Source organism: Aspergillus steynii, assembly GCF_002849105.1.
Source record: "Aspergillus steynii IBT 23096 chromosome Unknown P170scaffold_7, whole genome shotgun sequence".
Taxonomy (NCBI): Eukaryota; Fungi; Ascomycota; class Eurotiomycetes; order Eurotiales; family Aspergillaceae; genus Aspergillus; species Aspergillus steynii.
In genome coordinates this window covers 1,374,194-1,391,848 of record NW_020194404.1, presented here as the reverse complement: position 1 = coordinate 1,391,848, position 17,655 = coordinate 1,374,194, and the positions used below count along the sequence as shown (strand labels likewise).

The 17,655-nt window shown below is 56.0% G+C and overlaps 8 protein-coding genes across 8 annotated transcripts; 4 read left to right on the top strand and 4 right to left on the bottom strand.

Annotated features, from left to right (window-relative positions):
- The first annotated feature begins 1,449 nt into the window (after positions 1-1,449).
- ltpA (tyrosine protein phosphatase LTP1) lies at positions 1,450-2,350 on the top strand. The gene is made up of 2 exons (XM_024849856.1): positions 1,450-1,565; positions 1,630-2,350. Exons 1-2 carry the CDS (start codon positions 1,502-1,504, stop codon positions 2,193-2,195), a joined length of 630 nt encoding a protein of 209 aa, XP_024701099.1. The 5' UTR covers positions 1,450-1,501; the 3' UTR covers positions 2,196-2,350.
- P170DRAFT_439512 (demethoxyubiquinone hydroxylase family protein) lies at positions 2,100-3,299 on the bottom strand. Its single transcript, XM_024849855.1, has one exon. It carries the CDS (start codon positions 3,197-3,199, stop codon positions 2,438-2,440), a length of 762 nt encoding a protein of 253 aa, XP_024701098.1. The 5' UTR covers positions 3,200-3,299; the 3' UTR covers positions 2,100-2,437.
- A 526-nt stretch (positions 3,300-3,825) lies between these two features.
- Positions 3,826-5,994, top strand: P170DRAFT_252775 (RNA polymerase-associated protein). Its single transcript, XM_024843034.1, has 4 exons — positions 3,826-4,016; positions 4,112-4,869; positions 4,936-5,075; positions 5,124-5,994. The coding sequence occupies exons 2-4, from the start codon at positions 4,152-4,154 to the stop codon at positions 5,856-5,858; spliced, it is 1,593 nt and encodes a 530-aa protein (XP_024701097.1). The 5' UTR covers positions 3,826-4,016; positions 4,112-4,151; the 3' UTR covers positions 5,859-5,994.
- A 413-nt stretch (positions 5,995-6,407) lies between these two features.
- On the top strand, positions 6,408-10,436 carry P170DRAFT_414332 (uncharacterized protein). The gene is made up of 2 exons (XM_024847013.1): positions 6,408-9,256; positions 9,306-10,436. Exons 1-2 carry the CDS (start codon positions 6,516-6,518, stop codon positions 10,357-10,359), a joined length of 3,795 nt encoding a protein of 1,264 aa, XP_024701096.1. The 5' UTR covers positions 6,408-6,515; the 3' UTR covers positions 10,360-10,436.
- Positions 10,437-10,494: 58 nt separating this feature from the next.
- On the bottom strand, positions 10,495-12,034 carry P170DRAFT_500444 (putative monooxygenase; the record flags this gene model as incomplete). The annotated part of the gene is made up of 3 exons (XM_024854149.1): positions 10,495-11,591; positions 11,687-11,887; positions 11,983-12,034. The coding sequence occupies 3 exons, from the start codon at positions 12,032-12,034 to the stop codon at positions 10,495-10,497; spliced, it is 1,350 nt and encodes a 449-aa protein (XP_024701095.1).
- A 339-nt stretch (positions 12,035-12,373) lies between these two features.
- P170DRAFT_252704 (uncharacterized protein) lies at positions 12,374-13,948 on the bottom strand. Its single transcript, XM_024843032.1, has 2 exons — positions 12,554-13,948; positions 12,374-12,500 (listed from the first exon to the last, which is right to left on the bottom strand). Coding segments are annotated over exons 1-2 (1,212 nt in total). The 5' UTR covers positions 13,765-13,948; the 3' UTR covers positions 12,374-12,499.
- An 818-nt stretch (positions 13,949-14,766) lies between these two features.
- P170DRAFT_365228 (uncharacterized protein) lies at positions 14,767-16,311 on the bottom strand (the record flags this gene model as incomplete). The annotated part of the gene is made up of 1 exon (XM_024844692.1): positions 14,767-16,311. One exon carries the CDS (start codon positions 16,309-16,311, stop codon positions 14,767-14,769), a length of 1,545 nt encoding a protein of 514 aa, XP_024701093.1.
- Positions 16,312-16,508: 197 nt separating this feature from the next.
- On the top strand, positions 16,509-16,897 carry P170DRAFT_252701 (uncharacterized protein). The gene has a single exon (XM_024843031.1). It carries the CDS (start codon positions 16,601-16,603, stop codon positions 16,805-16,807), a length of 207 nt encoding a protein of 68 aa, XP_024701092.1. The 5' UTR covers positions 16,509-16,600; the 3' UTR covers positions 16,808-16,897.
- Positions 16,898-17,655: the final 758 nt, after the last annotated feature.

The window sequence follows — 17,655 nt, the reverse complement described above, 5'->3', positions numbered from 1 at the left end:
TTAATATCCGCGGGATGGGGAGGGAATCGGATGAAAGAAAAAGAAAAAGCAAAGGATCAATCAAATGTTTAGGATGGAGCCCTTTTTTTGGGAGAAGTGGCGCCTGGGACTACAAAGTGATCATGGACAGAACACGAAAAACGAGCGGCAGTGTAGTGGCTTCGTTGACCAAGGAACCGGGGCGAGGGGGACGATCAGATACGGTGGGTTTTCCGATAGATTAAAGATTAAGAGAGATTAATTATGACGAGGGCAACAGAGGGAAGTGGAGGTGGAAAAGGCACGGAAAGATGGTCACGTCGTCGTCATGTGAGACCCACTTCCTTTGTCTTTTTGTTATGATTGTGACCATATTATTATGATTATTACGGGGTTTTATGGTTATGGCTATTATCCTTGTTGACTCTGACAAGCATATAATCTCCAGGGTGAAGGTTGAAGGTTACAGCTTCCCCCCAGCTAGAACCCCAGACATCCCATCCAGATCAAAATCCCAGACAACATTCTTGAAACAAAGCCTTGCCCACCGCCCGTGGTTCGAGTTGCGTTGCTCCATGGACCGTCGCAGTCTCCACCGACCATCACTGGGCCAACGGCGGCTGTCCGTCCCTGTTCACTGCCACAGTTGACTGTGGCGGTTCCTTGGATGGGAGAAAAGGTTTGCACTGTCATTCTTTTTATATCTTTGCGGTAGCCTAATGATGGAAAGAGTCGGCCAATACGAGAAGAAAGGATTATCAAAAATATCCGAGAATAATTACCGTGCAATAATCTCGCTGCCTTCGCTGCAACGTCATAGTTCTATTCTTAGACTATACCGGGATCGGGCAATTGTACGAACTACGGCTGACAGGGCTTGCCTTACGCTCTACTCCTGGTTTGCCCGGTGCCTTACCACTTAGACTGTACTTCCAGAAGTAGACGATTAGCAAAGCAGAAATGTTTGGTAGGCTAATCCCACATTCTGTCTTGAACGAACATTTCTGACTGAGGCCCGGTTATATATCTCAGTGGTCGTACAAGCATGCGGCAAGGCACAGCATGTACGTTGGGCCAAACCAATCATGGCTAGAAATAATTCCCCTCGAGGAGCATCCGTTGAGACATTCTCAATACTCTGTCAGATGCCCCCCACAAACCTGCATTCCCTAGGCACACTCGGGGCCGGCCCGTCAGCGTGTGTCTCGACTACTGTTGACTGTGCTGCGTATACCTACTTCGTAGATCCCCGTAACCAAGGAGCCATATTACTCAGATAGCCCCAGATACTCGGTGCTTGAGGAAAAGCGACCAATGTCTTCCCTCTCCGATTGCACACACTCAGCAGACATGCTTCGTAGCCAGTCCAGGTGGCGATTGCCGTAGCCCTACCGAGGGCCCGTGAGAGCCCGCACGGGCCAAATCGCTATCGATAAAGAATTCTGCGGCGAAACCCCGCCAATCCGTCATCTCGCATCCTCTGTTCATCCCCCCATTGAGCTCTCCTACGCGATCACTCAAGATGACGAACTCAGCTTCCTCCAGCCCCAAGGTCAATGTCCTCTTCGTCTGCCTGGGGAACATCTGTAAGTCCCCGCAATGCTTTATCCGATTCTCACCCCACCAAATGCCCCGGATTGACCAGTCTAGGCCGGTCCCCCATGGCCGAAGGTGTCTTCCGGGACGTGGCCGCCTCCCACCCTCTGATCGATGAGATCGGCTCCGCCGGGACAGGCGCATACCATGTTATGGAGCCCCCCGACTCGCGCACCATGTCGACTCTGCGCAAGCACGGCATCACGGAGTACCAGCACGCCGCCCGCAAAGTGACCAAGGAGGACTTCCTGAACTTCGACTTCCTGCTCGCCATGGACAAGCACAATCTCCGTGACCTCCTGGATACCCGCGAATCCGTCCTCGCGTCGATGAACAAGTCCGGCGGCGCGGCCTCGCGCGGTGGCAAGGGCACTCGGGGAGCCACCGCCGCGGCGCTTGCGGCGAGCGGGGAAGCCGGCGCCAAGGTTGCTGAGGTGCGCCTGTTTGGAGACTTTGGTGCTGGCGGGATCTTGCATGATCGCGTGGGTGGCGGAGAGGTGGTGCAGGATCCGTACTATGGTGGCGTTAATGGGTTTGAGGAGGTGTACCGACAGGTGGTGCGGTTCTCGAAGGGATTCGTGGAGTACTTGGAGAAGGAGAACTCCGGGGCTCAGAATTAGAGGATGATAAATACGCTGGTTTGACGTGGTTGAAGATTATACCCTGTGGTTCGATAGATTATGATAGACAGATTCGGGTTTCGAAAAGATCCCGACCCATACAGTACATAGCTGAAGAAACGGAAAGAAATGATGAATATGATACATTTGAAAGACATAAGTGTCGTACTGTACAATAGCAGCATAAAAGAGCTCTTCTAAATATTGAAACACGCAAATGACTGGACCCCCACCACTCGCGATCATACCTTCTCGCTGATCTTGATCGCTGCCCGACAGCCTAACCGGATGACATTAACCAATGGGTCGTACGGTTGCGCCTCTTTGGCATCATTCTCCACGGCATGATCCAAGTGTTCCAACTCCTCGTCCCGGATGCGTCGGAATGTCGCCAGCATATCCTTCAGCTCGTCGTCCAGCTCCTCGCCTCGTTTCTCCGCCTCGTCCTGCCACGACAAAATCTCTCGCACCTGTTCATTGTAATGCGAGCCAATTTCTGTCTCGACCGCTTCCGTGCAGGCCATGGCTGCCTCTCGCCCCATGGCTCCGGTGGACCAGCCGAGAAAGCTGGCCGCCATTTCCCAGACGGGGTACATCGCCGTTGGTCGCACGCGATGCTTGGCGATAAGATTGTTGAAGGTGGACAGGTGCCCGGCCTCCTGGTCGTACATGTGCTTCATCAAGGGTCGCAGGTGGGGGTGAGACCGCACCACCTGTGGCGTTTGCGCGGTGTAGATTAGGGTGGCGGCGAGTTCGCCGGCCTGGTTGACTCGGAGGGCGCTGTTCATGAATTCGCGTTGCTGCGGGCTGAGGACGTATTTCGGCTTTGAGGAGCCGGAATGAGAGGCATGGTCGGGGTTATGACCAGCCACTGCGGTCTGCTTCGAGGCTGTCGAGTTGTACTGGCGAGAGGTTTGTCTTAGGGCTGAGGGAGCGAGGAAATCCAGTAACAAGGGAGATGACCGGTGCAGGGAAGATGTGAGTGGCGCGCGTCGCAGCGCCATTAAGGATTTCATTGTGAGTGTGTGACTGTTGTATTCCCTGCCAGGTTAACACTCTGCAGCACCAGGTCAAAAAAAGAAAAGAAGAGCATTTAAGCAGCACGAAAGACGGAAGCTCTCACGAACATTCCGAGGTGGTCCAATCCGATCAATCCCGCAGACGCGCGCTTAGCGGAGCGCGGCTTGGCACGCCATCCCTGGACTGGACGTCATGGCGGATCAAGACGAATCAATTGTTCTTTTCTCTTGCAATTCACTCACCTCCTGCTCTCCGCCACCCGTCCTGCCCTCCCTCTCCGGCCATCTATACGCCATCTGTTCTATATTGCGCCGAGTATACCCTGCCAAGGGATCTGTACAAGTCATCTACCCTATATATCAGCATATTGCGATTTGAAAAAAACAGGATTCTGGCCGGCGAGGACACTGTTTTCTCGGCTGCGCATTGTGTGAGAGTGGAAAGGGGAAATCCGCTCTTTGCCTCTTGGTTAGCGGGCTCTTCCTGGATCGCAGGCGGCGTTGCACCTGCCTGGCTGGTGACGTCTACGGTACCTGAATTATAAGGCAACCGCTCGAGCAAATTCACTATGGCCGACGACTTGGATGCCGAACTGCTCGCTCTGGCGGGGGATGACGCCTCCGATGAGGAGGCCTCTCCTCCCCCCAACCAGAAGGGGAACTCACCTTCTCCTTCATCCTCCCCACGATCCCCAGCCACCTCATCGACCATGGGCCGCAAAGGAACCGCCAAACCCGTTCGACGGGGCCGGAAATCGAGAAAGGATGACGAGGAAGATGGTGAATTGTAAGTTTGACGATGGTTGTGGTCTCCAGCCTCCCCTATTATGTCCCCGTTGTGTAAAAGAGCCCACGCACCAATGAGCGCTTGACTTACATGTTGTCGCTGGACAATAGGTCTGGGGACGAGTCCCACCACTCTCTTGACTCTGCTTCCATGTCCGAATCCGACTCTGGTTCTGACTCTGAAGGATCCGCTCACGGTGCTGAAGACGACGGCCCCATTTTCGCATACGACAAACTGTACCACTCGTCCAAAGACAAAGAGGATATCATGGCCATGCCCGAAATCCAGCGCGAGCAGATCCTCTCGGAGAGAGCACAACAGGTTGACCGCCACAACCAGGACCTCGCTCTCCGCCGACTCCTCGCCTCCCGCGAACGTGAAGAAGCCCGTCAAGCGAAAAAGAACAAGCGCAAGGCCAGCGCCGCCAACCTGGAGGACGGCAATCGCAAGAGCTCCCGCCAGAAGACGACCCTGGGTGGTCGCAAGGTCGGCGAGACTTCCGATGCCATCCAGGCCTACAAGCGACAGCGTGAGCAGAAGGGCAAGCGTGATGAGCTCCGTCGTCGTGAACCCGCCGTCAAAGACGCCAAGTCTCGCTCGAGGGACGACCAAGTCTCGGATGACGACGATGCGGAAGGCGAGAGCGAAGTTGAATGGGCCGATCGCGATCGTTCCCCGTCGCCTCCCAAGGACGATCCACCTGCCGATCTTCGTGACTTGAACCGGGCTCGCGTGGGTCGCACCAACTTCGCTCAGGTCTGCTTCTACCCCGGCTTTGACGATGCTATCTCTGGCTGCTTTGTTCGTGTCAATATCGGCCCTAATCGCGATACCGGTCTCAACGAGTATCGACTCTGCTCGATCAAGAGTACGTACAGCGCAGTCATGCATACATCTACCAGGCTCTTTGACATGATCGTCTAACTGTCTACAGGGTTCAGCGAAGGCAAACCTTACGGTATGGAGACCGCAAATGGCCGTACTTTCACCACCAACCAGTATGCCGTTGTTGCCCACGGTAAATCCGAGCGCGAGTTTCCGTTCATCGCCTGCTCTGATTCTATAATCACCGAGGTAAGCCTTGCAATCCCGCGTGACCATTCTTCTCTAATCGCTCTGTAGGCGGAATTTAATCGATACCGTCAAACGCTGGTTGTCGAGGACGCCAAGATGCCGACAAAGACCATGCTTGATGATAAAGTGGCCGACATCAACCGCCTACTGAATCACAAGTTCACCAACGAGGAATTGAACGAGAAATTGCGCAAGCAGGGATTCTTGGACAGCAGAAATAAAACCATCAGACGCCTGGAGAACGAGAAACAACTCCAGATTGCTATGGCCGCCGGTGACGATGCCGAAGTCGAGCGACTCCAAGCCGAGCTTGCCAGCCTCGGCACTCCCAAGCTTGGGTATGGCAACAACAATGCCAAGCCCCAGGCTAAAAAGCAGTCGGAGCACGAGCGTCTTGCGGAGCTGAACTTGCGCAACCAGAAACTCAACTACGAGAATGTCCGTCGTGCGCAACTCGAGGAGCGCAAAGCCAGTCGCAAAGCGGCGGCGGCAGTGGCTCGTGGAGAAGCTACGGCCAACCCTTTCTTGCGTGTCCGCACCCATGCCAAAACTCACTATGACGTGAACACCAATGGAACCCCAGGTTCTGGAGATGCCAGCCGCGATGCCACCCCGGCCACCGGCTCCGACGCAGCCCCGAAATCGAACACCCCGAGCAAGCCTTCCACTCCGTCTAGCTCCCAGAAGAAGGCCACCCCGGGAGGCATTGCGAAGATTCGCCATCGGAACATGGACGACGAGAACATTGCTGCCCTCGATCTAGATATAGACATTGAAATCTAGTGCTCGGCTTGTTTTTTTCGACTCCCAAGCACCGTGTTTATGTCAACTTTATTTCCTTTTTTCTCTGTCATCTTTCTTTGCATGTTTTCATTACGAAAGAGAAGTCCTTCCGCAGTATTTCGCACGCAGCCTATGTGGTTGGATTACGAACAATGTTTCGGGCAGGATGATCCCTCGAGATCATGCGTGAACTCGACGGAAGAATCCACCGCCACTTCCATACAGCGTTGCTTTTTCTTGTATCTTGACATAGGGCGGCGTTAGGTTGGCGTTCAACTTCTAGGTAAGAACGAGGCTTGTACTATTGAACAGTGAACAACTGATAAGCGCCTACTTGCATTTCCATCTTCCAATAGAATCAAAACATTTAGTATAGAGTATAATTTCCAGTGTAAACAGAGACAGGCAAATCACAAATGACCGGTGATAAGAGCTGACGGGGAGCTTTATCCCCGCGGTCACGTGCGATACGACGCGCCGACACGCGCCGCGTCTTGACGGGACGACGGGAGATTCTCCGCCCTTGATTGATTTCCACACGGGGCTGGAGGACCAACGACCATTCTACTTACTGTCTTTTTCTCTTCAATGGAAGAGTAATGTTCTGTCTTCCCAATTAATGATTTATCAAAACCAATTCCCAAATCCTCTCCCATAATGTCCTCCCCCTCTACACCCCGATCGACGCGCTCCGCGTCGCGAACGGCAGATTCGCCCGCCATGCTCACCCCCGGGCAAAAGATCAAGGCCATGATGGCTCAATTCGACAGCGACTCAGAATCCGATGACAACACGTCGAAAACCAAATCGAAACCCCAGATCACGAAATCCAGCATCTTCAATCGCCCGTCATTCGCGACGCAACCCGACCAAGGGAACGACGAAGATGAAGCTGAAGACGAAGACGACGACATCATCATGCCCAGAGGCCGAATGGCTGCTCGCTTGCAGGCCGAGAATCAGACCGACGCGTCCACGGAACCTGTTTCTGCGATGGAGCGGGTTTCGAAAAGTTTAAAGGAGAAGGAACGCGACGAGGACGCCGCCGGGTCGTCGGATGATGATCTTCCCACGGCCGGTCCGAGGAGGAGGTTGGCGAAGGCGAAGATCAGCGAGGAGCGGGACGACGACGACGACGATAATAATGCCCGGACGCCGTCGAGGGCGCGCTCGTTCTCGCCGCTGTTCATGTCGCCTGGTTCTGAGCGGAATGAGGACAATGCCTCCGATAGTGATCGACCGCAGCCGAAGAGGAACGCGCGGTTTGAAGCTCTCATTGCGCAGAAGCGCGCGGAGCGAGAAGAGAAGGAGAAGCAGGAGAGACAGAAGAAGAAGGAGAGGGCTGAAGCGGCGAAGCTGGCCGCGGCAGATGACGAGGACGAGGACGAGGATATGGAAATGGAGGGTGATGGGGGATCAGCGCGTCAGGCTCGTCCCGCTCGAAAGGCGAGTCGCAAGGCTCTGGAGGATATGAATCGCGAAACGCAGCGGATGAGCCGAAACCTGCAATTGGCGCATCAGGCGACGACATCGAAGAAGATTTCCAAGGAGAGTTTCTTGGCTCGATTCAATTTCATGCAGCCGGAGCAGCAGAAGGGACCTTCGGATAACTCGTCGACTACGAATGGTTCTCAGAACTCCTCGGACGAAGAGGCCCAGAAGAACAAGGAAACGCCCCAAACGTCCCCTGTCATGGGGCCTTCGGATAAGCCGTCTCACGGTGCTTCGACCGAGGCTGCACAAAACCCACAGATTCCTTCGCTTGAAAAGCTAGTCGAGCAGGCTCAGCAAATACCGGAGCCCGTGGTAGGACGAGTGGAGGATCACGCTGCCAACCCAGCGCCGGACACAGTGGACGTCAAAGGAAAGAAGAAGCTTGCAACGGCACCCTCCGTCCATGTTCGCCTTTCTCGGCAAGCTGTCGCGAAGACTCAGATGGACGACTCGGACAGTGACCTGGAAGTTGTTACGTCCCCTGCGAAATCCCGCCGTCTCGCCGTGTTTGAGAATGTTCCAGCCAAAAAGACCCAGGAGTCGTCTGCTCTGCTCAAACTCAAAGCTCTGGCTCATCTCACATCCCCTACTCGTCACACCACCATGAACAACGCCGAACTGTCAGCAACCCTAATATATCAGGCCAAGAAGCAGGCTGCCAAGGAAAGGCAGGAGAAAATCGACGAACTCCGAGCGAAAGGCGTGATCATCGAAACAGCGGCTGAGCGCGCCGCGATGGAAGATGAACTGGAAAACCTGGTGGAAAAAGCTCGAAAGGAAGCAGAGGACATTGCGAAGCAAGAGAGATCGGCGTCTAAGAAAGATGATGGTGATCTGGATGATGACGATGAAGACGAGGACTACGAAGGCTCTGAAGATGAGGCCGACGGCGATGGAGAGGATCAAGAGGACGAGGACGAGGACGAGGACGAGGATGGCGAGAAAGAGCATAACTTGTTTGACTCTGAAGCCGGCGAAGATGACGAGTCGGAAGATGGTCGCAGTGAAGTCATGTCCACCCGGGGACCTGAGGTGCCCACTCAACGGCGGAAACGACCTACTCGGGTTATCGAAGACGACGAGGATGAAGAGCAGGCACCAACAACACCCGCCAGGCCGATCAATGCCACACCATTATCCGTGGAACGACCCCAGATCCCTGGGCTGCCTTCAAATGATATGACGATGAGCCTGACTCAGGTCTTTGCAGGCACCCTGGGTGGAAGCCAACAAGATAGCCAGCCTCCGTCTTCAACGATCCCCCACTCTTTGCCGGATCCTGCTCAAAGGGGCGGAGAATGGCAAGAGTCCGACTCGCAGATGATTGTCAAGGACAGCCAAGAACCGCAGGCCCAGACCACCGATCTTCTAGCCCGGTACACTCCCTCCGACACCCGAGTATCCGAATCTCCTGCGCCACGAGCGATGTCCCAGTTCTCTCAGATCCCCGACCCGACACAGGATGAGGGCTTCGTCCTCTCTCCTTTCGACCCTTCGAAGAGATTTATGGGCACTCCCACGTCAACCATAGAGACCGTTCTTGTCGGACGGGAACAGTCGCAAAGCAACTCTCCTGTTCCGGACCGGAAGATGAAGCACCTGCGACGCGGCCGAGTCGAGCTCTCTGCTATTGAAGAGCAGGAGGAGAGTGGGTTCGAAATTGATGCCAGCGCCTTCAATGTCATGAAGAAAGCGGCGAAGAAGCCCAACGTCGAGTTCGATAGGAAGAAGAGCAAAGCCAAGGACGTGGTGGAGGAAGCGGCCGAGGAATCCGAAGACGAATATGCCGGTCTGGGAGGTGCCAGTGACGAGGAGGACGAGGAAGAAAATGCGTACGATCGGCAGATGATCAACGACAACAGCGGCGAGACTGTTGACGAGAAAGAGCTGGCAGCTCTGAACGCGTATGTCTTGGTCTTTTGCATTCTACTATTCTATGCTAACAAATCGCAGTGCACACCAGAGGACTACGGACGAGAAACAAGTGGCCAAGCTGATGAGGGACATCACGACCGGTGCTCTCCGCCGAAGACGAGGACAGGACGATAATATGGACCTGGATGATTCAGACGACGAACTCTTGGCCCGACGACGACAGAAGCAACGAGAGTTTGCCCGCATGCGGAACGCCCTCATGGCCGACGGAAAGGTTGGCGAGATCGCCGACGACCCCAAGAAAGCGGCATTCTTCCGAACCATCGAGGATCATGACTCGGACGACGACGTTTTGGATTTCTTGGACGAGGAGGGCCCCGGATCTCAGGAGTACTCATCCTCGCAGGATGTGAATGCCGGCGAGCAACAAGACACGACGGCCGAGGGCGGCAACAAGAGAAAGCGTCCTCTGGAGGCCAGCGCTGAGGAAACCTACAACCGACCGCCTCCCAGCCTTCGCCGCAAGCCGGCCAGCGCGATGTCCAAGAAACCTGCCTCGCTTGCGGAGATCCGTGAAAGCGTCTCTTTCCTCACGGAGCGACCCGAATACGACTCGTTCCAAGAAGACGCATCCATGGAGGACGAGGCACATGGCGAAGAACAGCTCGATAGCATCCCGGCCGAGGAGGAACCACAAGAAGATTCCATTCCACGCGTTCACCCGCGTCGCACGAAGGGCCCCGTGGTGGATCGTCTTGCACTCCTTCGACAAGCGTCATCCAATTCGGCTACGTCGGCGTCCAGCACACGGTTTGCCTTCCACGCTGGATCCGGGGCACCGGGCTCGGGCATTGGATTCCGACCACCTCCCATGCTGCGCAAGAGCACGACGGGCTCTTCCTCGACGGGCGGGTCGTCCAAGTCGGACTCGCGACGAGCGTCGGCGGTGTCTGGCGGAGGGTCCATGGCCAAGAAGGGAGCGGTCAATTACTATACGGCTGCTCGCGAGAGAGAGCGCGAGAGGGAGCTGCGCACGCAGCATCGTTCAGGCGGCTCCAACATCACGAAGTTGCTGAACAAGCACGCCGGCAACCGACTGGGTGCTTTGGGAGGAACAGGACAATGGGAGTAGAGATTGCCGGTCAATCTTTTTTTGGCAACTGGACATACCTGTGGAGTTAACTGGAGTTCATACATGATGATTTTAATGAGTAGGTAGCTTGTCTAATCAAGAGTTTCATAACATCTCTATCTATGTATACCACCCTCATAGCGACGCCTTCTCGAAATACTCGCCAAACCTCTCCTCGGCCTCCTGCACACAATCAAAGCCATAGATCTCCTTCTGCACGTCCGCATCCGCCCACTTATCCGGCACCGGCCCTCGTCCCTGCTTCAGCGCCGCAAACTGCTTATCGCGCTCCTCCTTGGCCGCGCCGTCGCCCAAATGCAACGCCCTCCCCGACGCCGCCGCCATGTCCACCAACGCATACGCCCTCTCCTTCCTCACCATCTCATACGCCTTCAGCGCTCGATGCACACTCCCGGCGCTCCCATCCGGCATCCGTCCCAACACCACCGCCAGCACCGCCCCGTCCTCAATCGCCTGCGCCGCCCCTTGCGCCAGATGCGGCAGCGTCGGATGGCACGCGTCGCCCACCAGCGCCACACTCCCAGACACCCACGTCGGCAGTCGATCATGACACCGCAGCTTCCACTCACATACCTCCCCCTCGCTCACGTACCCCAGCATCCGCTGCACCAGGGGGCAGAAGTCCCCAAACACCCGCATCATCGCCTCCTTCGACCCGCGCGTCGTGTACGTCGCGTTCGTCGCGGCGGCGAAGTTCGTATCCGGCTGCGTCGTCGAGAGGTTGTAGATCTTGTTGTTCGACACCGGATACGCAATAATATGTCTCTTCTCCCCGATCCATCGCACCACCTTATTACTCTCCAGCAAAGCCTTGATATCTGAATCCTCCGACCTCAATTGATCCGCGTGGATCATAATCCGGTACGCTGCCTGCTGTGTGTCTTGTACGCCTATCTCCGAGATCCCGAGCGCCGAGAGCATCGCGCTGCGCGTAGCGGATTTTATTCCGTCGGCGCCGATCACCACGTCTGCTGTCACTTTGTATGCGGGGATAGAGCTGTCACGCGGGGTGGCTGTGAATGACGGCGTCGAGGAGATGTTGATGTCCGACGCTGTCGTCGCGAAATGGAACCTGATGCTCTCGTGTAGTAGACAGCCCTTGTAGAGCCCGTTGGCCAGCGACGCGCGGTGGCCGACCATGTGCGGGTAGGCGTATTTGGACGCGATGTCGTGCAGATCGACGTGGGCGAGTTCGTCGTTGGTGGAGCCGACTGTCATCGTTAGCACATTGTCCATACTTCACTCCACTTCCAGATGATAGGATAGGATGGGATAGGATGTGGTAGGAAGGGAAGGAAATACAAACCCCTCACGCTCGTCTCCTTGATATCCACCGCCTCCGCAGCGATGCCATCCCAGACATCGAGACGGTCCAGCACGCGCGCCATGTTCGGGGCGAGTTGGATGCCGGCGCCCACGAACCCGAGGTCCGATGCCGATTCGTACACGTCGATGTGTTTGAAGCCGGCGCGCGCGAGGGCCAGGGCGGTGGTGAGGCCGCCCATTCCTTTGATAGAGTTAGCTTTGGCATGGTTTTGGAGGAAAGGTTTTGGTAGGGTTGTTGGATGTAGATGAGTTGAGGGAGGGCAGAGGGAGACGAACCAGCGCCGAGGATGGCGATTTTGAGATCATATGGCGAGTGGGGTTGCGACATTGTGTTATTCGCTTGTTGGTTATCTGTATATAGTATGAGGTGTATTAATTATGGAATTGAGCAGTGTAGGAAGACTTGAAATGACTTTATATACTTAAGTCCGGCGCTCGGAGATAGCGGGATAAGACCTTTGCCGGCTCCCACTTCTCCTCTTCCCTTCCCCACGTCCCACACAAGCAGACTAGAAACAGGCAAAGGAGGGGGTTACCATGCTGAAAAGTACTAACAGACAGGTAAGAGAATTCTAGAGGAAGTGTTAGAGTGGTTGTGGCGAGCCGAAATCTCCACAGCACCGGCAGTTCCCCGTGGGGAATGACATTTACAGTCTTAAACCACAAATATTCATGAGAATGTAGAATTATATTAGAGTATTAAACACATGCAGTACAGTACAATGCAACTTGCCATCCATCCATCCTTCATCTCCATGCCACTGACATTTCAGGGTCGTGCGGGAGAGGACATTCTATTCCTGTTAGACTCGCTGCAGTACGTAAAAGATAAAACGGTGGGACTTACTACAGGTTCTGACCCAGCGTCTTGACGACCTTACCGACCGGTCCGCCAACAGTGGGCAGAAGACCCGACACGAGTTCCGCAACAGGGTCAGACAGCTCGATCAGGAGGATACCGCCGTCCTGGCCGACGATGGTAAGCAGGCACGCGACGGGGTCACCCAGGTCGTGGACGAGCTCGCCAACCTCGCCAGCCGCCTCGATGACATTGCCGACGGGGCCGCCGAGGGTCTGGAGACCGAGACCGTTGATCAGCTCAGCGACGGGGCCGCTCAGCTCGACGAGGAGGATCTTCAGGTCAATGCCGACGATCTGGAGCAGGCACTTGACGACGGGGGCGGCGTCCTCGAGCAGGCCGTCCTCCTTGACGGGCTCGCCGCGCTTGAGGTGCTTGCCGACCTGGCCGACGATCTGGCCGACGGGGCTGGAGAGGGTTTGCAGGCCGAGACCCGAGAGGAGACCGGTGACGGGGCCCTCGAGCTTGATGAGCAGGTAGCCGGTATCCTGGCCGAGGACAATGAGCAGGCATTCGAGCGGGTTGCCGAGGTCAGCGACGAGCTCGCCGAGTTCAGAGGACTCCTTGACGATGGAGCCGACGGGCTTGCCGAGGATGCCGAGGCCGAGGCCGGTGAGGAGACCCTCAATGCCGGGGCTCAGCTTGATCAGGAGTTCCTCGGAGTGCAGACCGACGACGTGCAGCAGCTTGTTGGTGGGGTGGCCGAGATCCTGGATCAGGTGGCCGGTGCCGCGGCAGCCGTCCTTGTCGCAGCCTTCCTTGGGCTCCTCGGGCTTGGGCTCGGGCTTGGGCTCGGGGGCGGGCTGAGGAGCGGGTTCCGGAGCGGGTTCAGGAGCGGGCTGGGGAGCGGGAGCAGGTTCGGGGGCGGGGGCAGGTTCCGGAGCAGGCTGAGGAGCGGGCTCAGGAGCAGGAGCGGGCTCCGGAGCGGGCTCGGGGGCGGGAGCGGGCTGCTCGGGAACCGGTTCGGGGACAGGCTCCGGCGCAGGCTCCGGGGCGGGAGCGGGAGCGGGCTCAGGAGCAGGAGCAGGAGCAGGCTCGGGGGCAGGCTCAGGCTCATGGACAGGCTCGGGGTGGGAGGGCTCAAAGTCCTTTCCACAGTCGCACTTGTGGTGCTCCAAGCCGCGCTGGTGGACCGGGCTAACGGGGGAGGCAGCAGCGCAGGCTGCCCAGGCGAGGACCGCCAAAGTAGAGAGCTTCATGGCGAAGATTAAATTAGAGACCGGGGTAAGTTATTGAAAAGAAAGACGAAATGGCAGTGGCCGAGACTAAATGAAGGACGGCGCCCCAAAGAAGGGAAGAAGCGAAGAGAATGAAAGGAGATGCTGTAATGAGTGAAGACGATTCGGACTGACATGGGCAGTTCGAGGCTGGTATTTATATTTGTTTGGACGTATCATCCCCTATTATCCAGTCAGCCCTTCTTGTGCACTGTAGACTAGACCGTCGATGGATCTCATCCGCCAAGAGAGGCTATACCGATCCATCTTTGCATGGCGCCTCGATGCATCTCTTGGAGGAACTGCAATTTCCACATCAGTGGACGTGCAGCAAGGCAGCGAAGAATACGCGAAGGATATTATTGGCATCACTCCAATAGTGGCCGGTGCGGCTCCCCGATCTGATGGCTGTCACTGTCTCGGCCAATGGACTCAGCTGACACTCGACAGACAGCCCTAAACTGGAGTCTCGCTCTCGTTCCGGAAATCCCCCTATTCTCTATTATGCCTCCGATCCAGCACAGCGAACAGGAACTCGGCATTCCTGGCTGTCTCAGACATGCAGTCGTATCCGCGATGTGGCGTGTAATGGTCCCAAAGCACTCGCTCGTCTAGCTGATCTCGATTTGGAATCACCCAGCAAAAGAACGCCATGGAGATCTGCCAATCCTCGGCGTTGGGCAATCAACGAAAAGTGAAACCCGGCTAGTGTCGAAGCCGAGAAATAGCCTGAACGGTGGTTTGCCGGGCCGAGAGAGTTCCTGCATGAACTATCGATGTGGCGCCGATGATCGCCCCGAGCTTGTTTGATACATCACTTTACCTGCGCCTGTCGAGCTGTCGAGCCAACACGATCGTTTTCCCCTGCGTCTTTGTTTGCTTTTGCATGCTCTCCGTGAACTTGCACCTGTCACTTCGAATGATACCCCTGAACGCCGTGCCTCGCCTTGCAGCAGCTCCACCCGCCACCAGAGACCATCGCATTCACCCGTAGAAAGCACGCTTCAGGTGTTGGTACCAGGAGGAAAAGGGCGACGACGGAGGAGCATCCGGGCCAGACGCTTTTGGGCCTGGACCCCAGGGCTCTCCCCAATATCGCCTCCCCTCGCCACTCGGGCTCGACGCGTCGCGACATTGCGGATGCTCGTAGTCCTCGACCGTTCCCATCGGCCAAATCGGCACCGCGCAAATCTCATGGTCGCCGCACCCCCTGCATTCCTTCCACATCGTCCAGTTCAGGTACTCCATCAGCTGCCGCAGCTGCCCAATCGCCGCCTCGTAGTCCGTGTGGTTATCCCACGCCTCCACCAACGTGGAGCAGATGCTGCGGGCAACCGACCGCACTGCTTCCCCGGCGACGCTGCCATCCGGTGCCTCGGCGGGGATGAACTGCGTCGCACAGCGCTCTGTCTCCTGGACAGAGTCGCGGCCCCCTTCTCCGTAGTCGATGAACGGGCCCAGGAGAGTCTCGATCTCCCGGTGCAGCTCCTCCAGCGTCCCCGTCTGTCCCGAGGCCATGTATCGCAGTTCATGCCCGTAGCGCAGAACCACCATGTCCGCAATGGCCTGCCAGTCGAAGACCTCGCCCTTGCCCATCTGATGTCTGCGAACCAGTTCGTCCAAGTCGGCCCGCACCGGCTCCAGCTGTTCGTTCGAGAGATGATCCAATCGCGGCAGATGCTTCTTGGCCCCAGGGAACAAGTCCAACGCGTACCCAGCATCATACGCCGTCACAAACCAGTCATAGTCCACTCGCACCCGATGTCCTCCAATCCCATTATACCTCGACGCAATCGCCTTGAACCATACCTCTGCACCCCCCAACGGATTGTCCTTCCCTTTTCCTTTTCCACCCCTTTTACCTTCCTTCTTCCCCAACCCACGCTTCCCACTATCCTCTCTCCCCTTTACTCTCGTAACCCTCACCGTCTCCACAGCCTCAAAATCACACAATATGACCTCAAACCCGGCCTCCATCCGAATCACGCCGTCCAAGCTACCATTCCAGTCCTCGCGCGCCATGCGACACAGCAACTCGGCGCGTTCGCGCTCCTGCATGCCGGGGCTTTCCAGCTCGTCTCGAAACAGCACGCGGTCCTGAGAGTCCAGCGTCCCGTTGGTCGTCTTTGCAGCGGACATGCCGTCGAGGTAGAGGAGGCGGAGATCGCGTGATGCGGTGAGTGTGTGCAGGTAGCCTGTTTTCCCCTCGTTTTCTTCATCGTCTTGATCTTTGTTGATGGGAAGTTCTGGTCCCGGTCTCGGTTCTGAGCCTGGAGGGGGAGGAGGCATGAGCGGCATCTGGCCCCCGTTGGAATCCATCCCCGAGCCCGGAGGCGGCGGAGGAGGGGGATGTCCACGATGTCTCGGACGCGCGAAGACCATCGCATGCTCGGGCTCGAACGCCAGCCATTCTGGGCCGGTGACTTCTCCGGGCTTGGAGTTGCCGTGGTAGAATTGCGTTCCGGCGGGTACGGAGGCCATGAAGAATGACATGCCGTTGTGGTGCAGGGACGAGCCCCATTGGCGCATGGCGTGGTGGATCGTGTTGAAGATGTGGTTGGCGTTGGGGAGGGGCTCTGCGCCGGCGGGGCCGGTGAGGAGGGGTGAGAGCAAGAGGAGATGGAGGGACTTCATTTTGGGGGTCCTTTTGAGTCTGTATGTGCTCCGTTGGAGGGAGTCGCAGTCGTGTGGATGGGTTAGGGGGAAGGTTGGGAAAAAGTGAGATCTTATCAATCAGTGAGATGGCGCTATCAGGGGCGCCAAGTGGGGACGAGACGCGTCACGGATGTAGGCAGAATGATTGATCGGTGGTATTTGGATGTTCGGTAGGATTTTTGGAGGTTCGGAAAGGGACGTTATGGTTGAAATAGACCGATGGGTGGTTGTTGGGTGGTGGTGGTGTGCTTTGGGAGAAATGACCGGTGGTGCTCACCGCATCAACAGCCGATGCAGCACATCCAGTATGGCATCGGCGAACAATGATAAGATATGTCAGACCGGCAGGATGGTACGCAGACGCGTGTAATGCGTGGCGTAATAATAATGGAAGTGACCGGTCTAGAGCAGAGTAGTCTTTCTTAAGTGGTTATTTTTGTCATACTAGGACACCCCCAAATATATATCTTCCAGTTCTGTGAGTATTCCCCGTATCTAATAGCCACCCCTAGTGAATAATATCTGACCATCCAGCCTCTTAAGATATTCTCATCCTCATTTTAACTATTTTAACTTCTCAATGCGATACAAACCAACTGCCGTGACAACCGACGCAGCCAACGCAACCGAGGAGGGCGACGTTACCGCATCGAGTAATCCCGTCCGAGCTGAAGTCCACGCCGTCGCCACGCGTTCTTCGGTCTGTTCTAGAGGGAACTGCCGACAGTCCAAGGTTCTCTACTCCTAGCATCGGATGCCGAGAGATAGATTGTAGGCTCCAAGTAAGTCCGGAGGCTTCCACGCTCGGCTACTCCTCGGCCATCTCTCGGCGTGACGCTTGACTTAATTCCGTATAAATGGACCTGATTGATCAGGCGGATTCCTAATGTAACTAGGAGACTACTATAGAAACGAATTATGAAAAGGCTAGACATCAATCATATTTCTGTTGCATTTCGTTGCATGCATACCATTGGCTGCGGCTGATACCAAAATCCCGACCTCTAGAATCATCGTCTAAAACTTTGGATGAAAAGAGAAGCGTAAGATCGGAAGCAGAGCCAAAGGAATTGTACCTTGTGGACCAATATCTGGCTATATGAAGGTCTGTTAGACATAGTCCTATATGTTATTCTTTTCTCCTTAAGAGTCCCGAGAACTCACCATGTGGCTCTGGAGTTATACTGATAATCAATGCAACTAGAAAGAAGAAAAAAG